The sequence below is a fragment of the Phyllobates terribilis genome, unplaced genomic scaffold (assembly GCF_046119375.1).
Source record: "Phyllobates terribilis strain yellow unplaced genomic scaffold, ASM4611937v1 Scaffold_2__4_contigs__length_985480577, whole genome shotgun sequence".
Classification (NCBI taxonomy): domain Eukaryota; kingdom Metazoa; phylum Chordata; class Amphibia; order Anura; family Dendrobatidae; genus Phyllobates; species Phyllobates terribilis.
Genome location: NW_027362762.1, coordinates 142,052,245 through 142,062,886, shown reverse-complemented (window position 1 = coordinate 142,062,886; position 10,642 = coordinate 142,052,245). Strand labels below are relative to the sequence as shown.

Here is a 10,642-nt window from a genome sequence, read left to right as displayed (position 1 = left end):
ACGCGAGGGGTACTGTGGGGGAATTCACTGTGAGAATATCATACAGTGTACTGCTAGTTTCCTTGTTAGCATCATACTCCAGTGGGTAAGAACATTAAGTGTCTTCAATGGGGTCAAAATTACTGTGGAAGTACCACAATACATTTCCATCTTCCTGTCTTTAGTGAGATATGCCATTCTGTCACTGTGCCTATGAGCTGTGAGTCTTCCAAATATTTTTTGGGGGGAGAAGGTCAGACGAATCAGGACTCTTGTTATGCGTCCCATGATGTTTATCTATGCTACTGATTAAGTTTAAGTAATATATGGATTAATCTACATTTATCTTTATATTTAGATTGGTCAAGATTATGTAATACAAGGTTCAACATCTACAGTATATTGGATTCTCCACACCACTCCTGCACATCTGTGCTTATTTGGAAGCGGCTCTACACCTAGTCGCTTAATGCGATAGAAGAAATACGTTTCCAAGATACCAGAAGGTTACCAAAAGTTTGGGCCGCAAAGGGCCTTTTTCAAGTAAAATTCTATCATTGAAATTTGTCTTTAAAAAGTCATATTTTCCATGTTAGTCATTTTTAATGCAATGCAGTAAAAGAAACATTTAGGTAACATTTACAAGGTGCTACGTCTATCATACATTACAGCTTTATTTAATTAAGGCAACTGACTTAAATAGGTTTTCCACTTTTAAAATGGCGGACCCCTAACAATCTCTGTAATGTAAAATAACATGCCAGACACTACTCACCCTCCCTAGGTCCAGAGTAGACTCTCTGCTATTGCTCTAGCCTCTGTGTTTTGCCTGCAGCAGTGACATAATGTCGAAAACTCACATCCGATTCACTGCTGCAGCCAATCACTGAGCTCAGTGGCTCTGCTAATGTAGACAGCATGAGCCACTTAGCTCAGTGATTGGCTGAAGCAGTGATATGAACTGCCGATGTGATGTCACCACTGCAGCCAAAACGCAGAGACCAGAGCAGTGGCGAGGAGCCAGTGCTGGAGTGGAGTAGCATGAGTACTTTCTGGCTTTGTTTGGGTGTGGGGGATCCGCATTTCAAAAAGTGGAAAACTCTTTTAGTTTACAAAAAAGTTACATTTACATGAGGCATTTTTGCTGTAGAAATGTCCACAACTTAAAATCTTAACGCTATATTTGACTGAAGTTAGGTCTCCTTCAGACATCAGTTTTTTGAGGTATGAGAAAAATTGACCGAATTTCATCAGCGATTTTCATCAGTTTCATCAAATTTTCATCAGAGTTTGGTTAGAGTTTCACCTATCTGTGTGAAAATCAGACAGCACGTGAATGCCATCCGAGAGCTGTCAGATTTTTTCCACTGACCCATAGATTTGCATTGATGATTTTGATGCGACTCTCGGATCAATATTGGACATGTCTCCGCAATTTTGCACAGACCACTCGGTCCAAGGAAAAAATCGGACATGTGAACAGCCTCATAGACTCATTAGTATAAGTGCTATCTGTGAAAAAAAAAAGAATAGCACTTGTGCGCGAAAAACTGACGTGTGAATGAGACCTTACTTCTACAGCATGTGCATAGATTTCTACAAAGAATATTCATAAGAATAAGACAGTCAGAGAAGTCTGTAAAGCAAACCTAAAAGTTATAATGCTAAAATCAAAAAAACTGAGATCACACCTTGAACCTTACTAGATCAGTACCCATGTTTTTTATTCTTACTTTGGCTTATATATACTGTAGGTACGTTCACACACAGCAGGCTTTTCAACCAACTATTGCTACAAGTTATCATTCAATCTTTTTGTGTTAAATGAGGTTTTCATTTTGATTTCACCCTATCTAGTGCAAATGGATATGCTGCAGATTTAGGATTCCCTGATTTTCCTAATCCCTAATTTCAATACAAATTTTTTCTTTTATGTGTGGGTAAGGTTTAAGGCTACCACATCCACTTAGTGTAGGGCGCATTGTACCTTTTAGTGTGGGTTCTGCTCCGAAAATCTGTGGCAATTCTGCCATATCATAATTTGGTCAATTTACATTGGACTGATATCAAAAGAACACTAGTGGGCACAATAATAAGTATGAAACAGCCATTTCTGGACAGGATAATATTTTTTAAAATTGTTCAAATTGAAAAATTATGCTTTTCTTGATCTAACAGGGCAGCATGGTGGCTCAGTGGTTAGCACTGTTGCTTAGCAGAGCTGGGGTCCTGGGTTATAATCCCACCAAAGACAACATCTGCAAGGAGTTTGTATGTTCCCCGGTTACCTTCAACACTCCAAAGACATACCGATAGGGAACTTAGATTGTGAGCCCCAATGGAGACAGCAATGATGATTTTTGTAAAACGCTGTTGAATTAATGGGGCTATATAAGGCCCCCTTCACACATCCGTTTTGTATGTCTATATGTGACCGTTTTTTAAAAAGCCGCAAATATTGACATATGCACACCCATTATATTCAATGGGTGTGTGCACAGGTCAGTTTTTTCACACGGACCTTGTCTCCGTGTGAGAAACCCACAGACATGTCTGGTTTTTTTGTGCAGCACACACAAAATGCGTGCTGCACACATGCACAATGATGACACGCAGATGACATCCGTGTGTCATCAGGGTAACATGTACTGGCACCTGGGAATCTGCAGTGCTTTTTGGGCTGATCCCCGGCATGTCTGCTGGAGGCAGCTCTCAACATTGTCCCGTGTTCGCACTGAGATCAGCGTGAGCAAGGGACAATGTTGAGAGTTGTAGGCAGCTCCCGATGTCTACATCCAATGTAAAATTAATAATAAAATAAAAAAACACTTATACTCACCTTTACATCAAATCTCCTGAAGCCATTGTCCACTGTAAAAAAAACTAAAATAAAAAACAACCATATCACTCACCTGTCTGACATACTGTCCCACGCCATAATCCATGACTACGATATCTGGTTTACAAACAGAACAGTGCCAAGATGCGACCATCCAGGCTGGAAGCCAGGGCACAGTGAGGTGCTGCGAGTGCAGCTTTAGTGACAAGCGATGACGTCATGGAGGTTACTACTGGTCACTAAAGGTGTGTTCCCAGCTCACTTCACTGCGAGCCGTGATGATGAACTGTGGTGACCTCAGTGATATCACAGCGGGCACAGTAATCACCGCTTGTCACTGAAGCTGCGCTCGCCGAACCTCATTGTGTCCTGGCTGACAGCCTGGACGGTTGCGACTTAGCACCATTCAGGTTGAAACCAGTTATTTTAGACATGGATTACGGCATGAGACAGTATGTCAGACAGGTATATGGTTTTTTTGTGTTTTTTTAGCAGGGGACAGTGGTTTCAGAGGAATAGGCGTAATGTGAGTATAAATGTGTTTTTTATTTTTAAATAAATGTTGAAAACGTCAGTGTCTCCAGTACGTGTGGTGAGGGTTTTCACACGTGCTGGAGACACTTACACACATAGACCCATTCAAATGAATGGGTCTGAGCGCACTTCAGTGTGTTTACACGGACCGTGTGTCCGTGAGCAAAACACTCTGACATGTCCGTGTTTTACATGCCTCATGGGCCGCAAAACATTCAACATATGTGCACACTGATGACACATGGATGATATCCATGTGTCATCAGTGTGACACGAACCGGCGTGTGAGAATCAGCGGTACAGTTAGCGCTGTTTCCAAGCGCCGGGTGCTGGAGGCAGCGCTCATCATTGTCCCCTGCTGGCGCTGTGATCAGCGCCAGAAAGGAACAATGTTGAGAGTAGTATTCTGCTACGACTGTCTCCTAGTGTAAAAATAGCAATAAAATAAAAAAAAAATCATTTTACTCACCTGACTTGAGGTGACTGCACACACTAAGGAGCAGGGGAGAATGACTCACTGCAGCGAGCGGGCCCCTGTACTGTGCTGAGCTCACTGAGCAGTGTCATATCACTCACTGAGCTCAGTGCAGGTCAGGAGCCTGCTCGCTGCAGCGAGTCATTCTCCTTTGCTCCTCAGCGTGTGCGTTCGCCTCAGGCCAGGTGAGTATAATGAGTTTTTTATTTTGTTATACTAGGAGACAGGAATAGCAGAATACGGCGCACGTTTGCCACACATATGCCACACAGACACACGAAGACGGATATCTCTGGTACTGGTTTTTCCAATACCAGAAATATCTGGACATGTGAAAGAGTCCTTTTATTTACTGTATCTATCTATCTATCTATCTATCTATCTATCTATCTATCTATCTATCTACCTATCATCTGTTCTCAATTCTGCAAATCCTGTGTTGTTAAATTTCTTGCAATTAAACTTTAAAAATAAATTGTATAAATAGCATCCATTTTTTCCCTGGACAAAACTCAGATGGTGCATATGGACACATGGATGGCACATGGACATACGGATAGCACACGGATGTCACATACGAACATATGGATGGCATATGCACACCAACCATGGATCTCACCAGTACTGTTTTTTCGTGTACAGGAATCACCAGGACTTGTGAAGGAGACCTAAGGGAGTAAAATAAATAACAGAGAATTCTGATATTCAATCAGGGGACAATCCCTCTAAAAGGGTTATTGCAAATTTGTATTCCTAACTTGTTGATCACTGGGTGTCCCACAGCTAGGAACCTCAAGGATCCAAAGAATGGAACAATGACCAAGCATGTGTTGAAATACTGTACCCCCTTTGAATGGAGTATGCTATTGCATAAGATAGCCAAGTGCTGTACTTGGCTATATCCAAATGTTCTATAAACAATTAAAGGAGAGGTGGCGCATACATGGACTTTCTTTTCAAATGTGTCAACCCCTTCAATTATTCCTTAAAATATGATAGAAAACAAAATCAGATAAGCCTCTATTACACTGTATTTCGAAGTCGAGTAATTAGTTATAACTAGCTTATACACCTGTACAGAAAATCTGTCTTTAACACATATTTATTAATACTCCTTCACCACAACTGAAGCAAAATCTTTCTTAACAATCAGTGTTTCTCGTATCCAGCATTTTGATGACCATGTATTAAAGAGACAATTCTCTACCCCCTTACCTTCACTGACAAAATAACAAATGTGCAGATTGCTAAAAAATCCCTTTCTTTATTATGGTGCGAAAACTGTGAATCATGAAGCTGCCTGTCTAGATTAGTGGAGACCCCAAATGACACAGGTAAACAAAAACGTATTTTCCATTTCTAATGTCTTTTTGTGCAATAGCCCCTATAAATCAAACATCTGTACAAAAATGAAACTAGCAATCCTGAAAACGGACATAATATTTTATGAGCCATTATAAAAAAAATAAAAATAGGTTTATGTAAGGTTTTTAACCATAGTGTTATATGAGACAAACAGAAAACATGAAAATAACAAGGTGAGATGACACAAGGCAACATTTATGATGCTGTTAATGACACATTGTTACTATTATGTTTTAATTATTCTTTTAACATGTTAAAAAATAAGGTCTTGATTTATAGGTAGCAAAATAACCAAGTGTAAATTTTTTTGCAATTTAGAAGGTGTGTAGCTATTTCCTTTTCTGTGAATGATAGTGCTATGAAATGCCATGCCAGCGCTTTATATTAATAAAACTGCAATTACAGGGTATTTTTGTGTTGTAGAATGCTGCCATACCCATTACCTGTATATAAAAGGAGATGTTGCCTTCAGATCAGAACTACTCTCTCAAGCTTACACTGCAGTTAGTCTCATCTATCCTTTCCTGCTATGGCTCACTGTAACTCTGCATACAGAAATTTCAGCTCTTCCTCTATGCCAAGGAATGGGAACAGGAGCCATATGAGCTCTCCAAGAAGCAATAGTAGCTCAAGGATGCAGTCCCAGTACAGCAGAAGTGCCTATAATGCTGGAGGAACAAGAAAAATTTCTGTTGCAAGTTGTAATACTGGAATGGGTGGATATGGAGGTGCTGGTATGGGTGGTGGTTTTGGTGGTGGCATGAGTTCTGGACATGGCTCATCTGGAGCTGGCTTTGGCAGACCTGGAGGTGCAGGTTTCGGTGGTGCTGGCTTTGGTGGAGCGGGATATGGAGGCTCAAGCTTTGGTGGATCTGGCTTTGGGCCTGGTGGATATGGAAACATTACAAATGTTACTGTCAATGAAAGTCTTCTCACCCCCTTGAATTTGGAGATTGATCCAAATATCCAGAAAGTACGAAAAGAGGAAAAGGAACAGATCAAGACACTGAACAACAGATTCGCTTCCTTTATTGACAAGGTATGTACATACTACACCCACAAGTACAAGAAACATGATAGACATAAGCAGTGTAACTAAATTATAGAACTGTGGAAACATAATTTGTTCAGCTGGGCCTACAACTTCCAAGTCTAGACAAGCAGTAAATAGAGAAATTACATATTTTTCACTATCAGACTTTTGTCTACCATGACTAGCATCTCTGTAGAATGTTCTGTCGTACTTGGGTTCACAGTAGTTTGCATATGATGTCTCTAACTGTATTCATACAGTCTCCTACTGTCTTAACACCCTTCCTTACTAGATTGAAAGCCCTCATGGGCAGGGTCTTTCCTCCCTCTGTACCAGTTTGTCACTCATTTAGTCATGTTATTGATGTTCCTTGTTTATTCTTTGTACTTTTTTCCTTTTCATTTATACAATTCCCTAAAAAAAGTTTACTATTTTATGTGTACCTGTTCTTTCATACTGAATAAATTATATTTATTTTCTTACCAATCAATAGTTTGTACTGTGAAACAAAAACTAATACAAATACTGTAATAAGAATTTTATTACTATTATTATTTTTTCAGTTCAATTCTCTACATTGTTTTTAAAACATATACCATAATGCCAACTTATAAATTGAATTTCATAGGTGCGGTTTTTAGAACAACAAAATAAAATGCTGGAAACCAAATGGGCTTTCCTGCAAGATCAAAAAACAGCAAAAAGCAATGTAGAGCCTCTTTTCGAGTCCTACATATCTAACCTCAGAAGGCAGTTGGATTCCTTTGAAAGTGAAAAGTCTCGTCTAGAAGGCGAGAAGAGGAACATGGAAGATTTATTGGAAGACTTCAAGAAAAAGTATGATTTTATTTCAGTATTTCATCGATACTAGCATAATATTGAGTAACTCTTTCACAATGACTTGTTGTCACTTTATCTATAGGTATGAAGATGAACTGAACAAGCGCACAGCAGCAGAAAATCAGTTTGTAGTATTGAAAAAGGTGACACGACATGTCCTACATGATTTTGTGGAAGAGAAAAAAGATCATTAGTACAGATTGGGTAACACAATTTATATTATAATTTACAGGATGTGGATGCAGCATTTATGAACAAAACTGACCTACAGTCAAGGGTTGATTCCTTGACCGATGAGATCTGCTTCTCTAGAGCTATTTACGAAATGGTAAGTTATTATTTGTGATGACACTAAACTTTTTATTGGCTTCTTTAATATACAGTGAGCTCTGATGACTTGCAAAACCTGCACAAATCAGGTCATTATTTTTTGATTTTTAAAAAGGTTATTTGGTCCAATACACTTTATTTGGAAGCGTTGTATGGAATTAGACACAGAACTTTACTCATATGTATTTCTACATTATACTACAATAATTTGCACCATGATGAAACCTCTCCAAAAAACATGTTTTCGAGAGATCTACTGATAATCAAGATAACATTTTTGTGACAGTTTTCACAATTTTTAATTTGTATTGGCTCTCAATTTAGAAAGACCCCTTCCTCCAGATCTTTTACCGCAGCAATTGTGGGTGGTTTGGTGAAAGAGGTTTCACTATGTAGCAAGCCCTCTTCAAAAGACCATCTCTTTGACAAGATTTGTCCTTAAATAATTTAAAATCTATCATATACTGTCCACATTCTTTGAGAAACCCCTCCAAAGGATAATTTTTCAATTCAAATTTGAGTGGTTGCCTCAAAAATGTTTGCAATTTTACATTTTATTTTGTTGTTTTTTTTTCTGAATCTTATAGGAAATAAGTGAACTTGAAAATCAGATCTCTGATACCTCAGTTATTGTGTCCATGGACAACAGCCGAGATCTAGATATGGATGGCATAATCGCTGAGGTCAAAGCCCAATATGAGGAGATTGCCAGGAACAGTAGAGCTGAGGCTGAATCATGGTATCAATCAAAAGTAAGTGCAGGCTGAAGAAACCTCCCATCTCAGTCGATGGAGCAAAATCCAAGGCACAGTAAAATCCAAGGCCAAACATTGGATTGGAGTGCATCAGTTCCACTGAATTAATGAAAATCTGTTTTACATTTCTCCAGTATGAAGAACTACAGAACACAGCAGGAAAGCATGGAGATGACCTGAGAAACACCAAGAATGAAATTGCAGATCTCAACAGAACAGTGAACAAGCTCAAAGCAGAGATTGAAAATGCAAAAGCTCAGGTAAATCATTAATAGGTTGCAATAGATTAATGAGATGATAGCCTATTAAATTACAACAATTATGTCTCAAATTTATTATATTTCTAAAATGTGGTAGTTTCTATCTGTATGATTCACATGTATTTTAGGAATTCTGGGGCTTAATCAAGGATTATGGTCACAGCTGAATGTAAATGCTCTGTTATAGGAAATATTGCACTGAAATTTAGTATTGTCAAAAGATTTACACGTGTGTCAATGAAAGCACTGCTGTGTTTTTACAGTAACATCTATGTTTTTTTATGTTTTTAGAAAGCCAAACTAGAGTCTGCCATAGCAGAAGCTGAGGATCGTGGAGAGCTGGCTATCAAAGATGCTAAGGATAAACTGATTGATCTGGAGGAAGCTCTGCAGAAGGCCAAGCAGGACATGGCTCGCCAACTGAAAGAATACCAGGAGCTGATGAATGTCAAACTGGCTCTGGATATCGAGATCGCCACCTATAAGAAACTGTTGGAAGGAGAAGAGAGCAGGTATAAATACAATTAATACAGTTTTAAAAGAAAAATCAAAAAAACAAGAGAAAACAATTGATTTATTAAGTTGACCAATTTAATATAAATATCATCAAGAGATCAATTTAGTATTATATGTTCACATAACTGTAGTTAGCCTCTTTTTTCCAGCTTAAAGATTTATTGGTAACTTGGCAAATTTGCAAAGTTTTAATGAAAAAAACATTATGTACCTTGTACATTAATATGTCTTCGAGATCATTAATGAGAGTTTTTAGTCATTTCAGGCTATTAAACAAAAAAACATCACAGAAAAAATGCAACCATATTTACCAACACCGACTAATGCACTAAAGGATGCAGCAGTGACCCACGGTAAAGGCGGAGGCAACACAGGTGCAAATACTCATGAAACAACCACTCACACACCTACCATTCATGGAGGGGATGGTTGCCTAATTTTATAAATTCACATGGATAAGACTTATATAGGTCGCCAGTCATACAAGCCTATCTGTGTTACTTTATAATACTAGGCAACCAAGTGTTGGTAAATATGGCTGCCTTTTTTTTGTGATTTTTTTATTTTATATCATTTGTGGTGAGAGGCTATTAAACAGCAACTACCAAAAAGTTTATATATAACTAGGTGCATGGGGGTGGTGTATGTCCAGCAACTTTTCCATCTGTGGATAACAGCCTCAATGACCTTCTGGACATGCACCACCCCTACCCCAGGAATGTACAGAGCAGCGACAGGGTTTCAATGCCAATAATGTTGACATAAGGGAACCCTTGACCAATCAGTAAAGTTGAAAGAGCAGAGAGTTGAAGTGTTGAAAATCAAGGACAATGGTAAGACAATGGCCAGTGGACCCTTGCTAGCTACATTCATATGATGTGAGGCAGATGTGAGTTCATTCTTTTCTGCTATCCTACTGCTATAATTGGCCACTTAGGTAAGTTTAAACTACTCAGTGGGATTAGTAGATTGGTAACCTGAAAAGTGCTGACATATTTCCTTTAACATAAAACTTTAGAAACTTTTGAATTAATTTAGTTTGATTATTTTGTAGGATTTCTGGAGAATGTGCTGGACCAGTTAAGATATGTAAGTATTATTCCATCAAGCCATCTTTATTCATTTTTGCTGTGATCATCCATAATCCTTAATATGTAATACATGTGCAATCTTTTACTTACAGCTGTTATTACATCTACTGTGGGAAATTCCAACTGCAACGGAGGTGGCTTTTACCATGATGGAGGAATGAGCTCCGGTGGTGCCAGTGGTGGAGCCAGTGGCAATGCAGGAATGAGCGGCAACCGCTTCAGTGGTGGAGCCAGTGGCAATGCTGGAGTGAGCGGAAACCGCTTCAGCGGTGGAAACAATTTCAACTCTGGCAGTGGAAATGTCAACAGAAGTTACAGTACTGGATCTGGATATTCCTCTGGAAGCAGCACAACTGTGACCACAACTAGATCTACCTCATCAAGCTCTAGAAAAATATAATCTCATATTATCTTCGACTAATTGAAAAATATTTCTGATTGGCTATATTCTTGCATTCTCGCATTTCTTGCTACTTTTGCCTGCATGCCTGTTTTACCGTAATAAGTACATGACGTGACTAATAATGCATATTACAAGCATACTAGTTCATGGAAGATAACAATATATGTTTATTCTTTCAAATTGACGTGTTAATTCTGCACACGTGACATGTTTATAAGTTAT

At 38.7% G+C, this 10,642-nt stretch overlaps 1 protein-coding gene across 1 annotated transcript; it reads left to right on the top strand.

Annotated features, from left to right (window-relative positions):
• The first annotated feature begins 5,721 nt into the window (after positions 1–5,721).
• On the top strand, positions 5,722–10,417 carry LOC141250281 (keratin, type II cytoskeletal cochleal-like). The gene is made up of 9 exons (XM_073669920.1): positions 5,722–6,231; positions 6,854–7,062; positions 7,148–7,208; positions 7,298–7,393; positions 7,983–8,147; positions 8,285–8,410; positions 8,702–8,922; positions 9,981–10,015; positions 10,110–10,417. The coding sequence occupies exons 1-9, from the start codon at positions 5,722–5,724 to the stop codon at positions 10,415–10,417; spliced, it is 1,731 nt and encodes a 576-aa protein (XP_073526021.1).
• Positions 10,418–10,642: the final 225 nt, after the last annotated feature.

Bases quoted from the DNA above. Each gene is read 5' to 3' on its own strand.
- LOC141250281 (XM_073669920.1), top strand. From the start codon at position 5,722: ATGGCTCACTGTAACTCTGCATACAGAAATTTCAGCTCTTCCTCTATG. The intron at 8,411-8,701 runs GTAAATCATTAA...TTATGTTTTTAG, and splicing joins TTGAAAATGCAAAAGCTCAG to AAAGCCAAACTAGAGTCTGC. The intron at 8,923-9,980 runs GTATAAATACAA...ATTATTTTGTAG, and splicing joins TTGGAAGGAGAAGAGAGCAG to GATTTCTGGAGAATGTGCTG.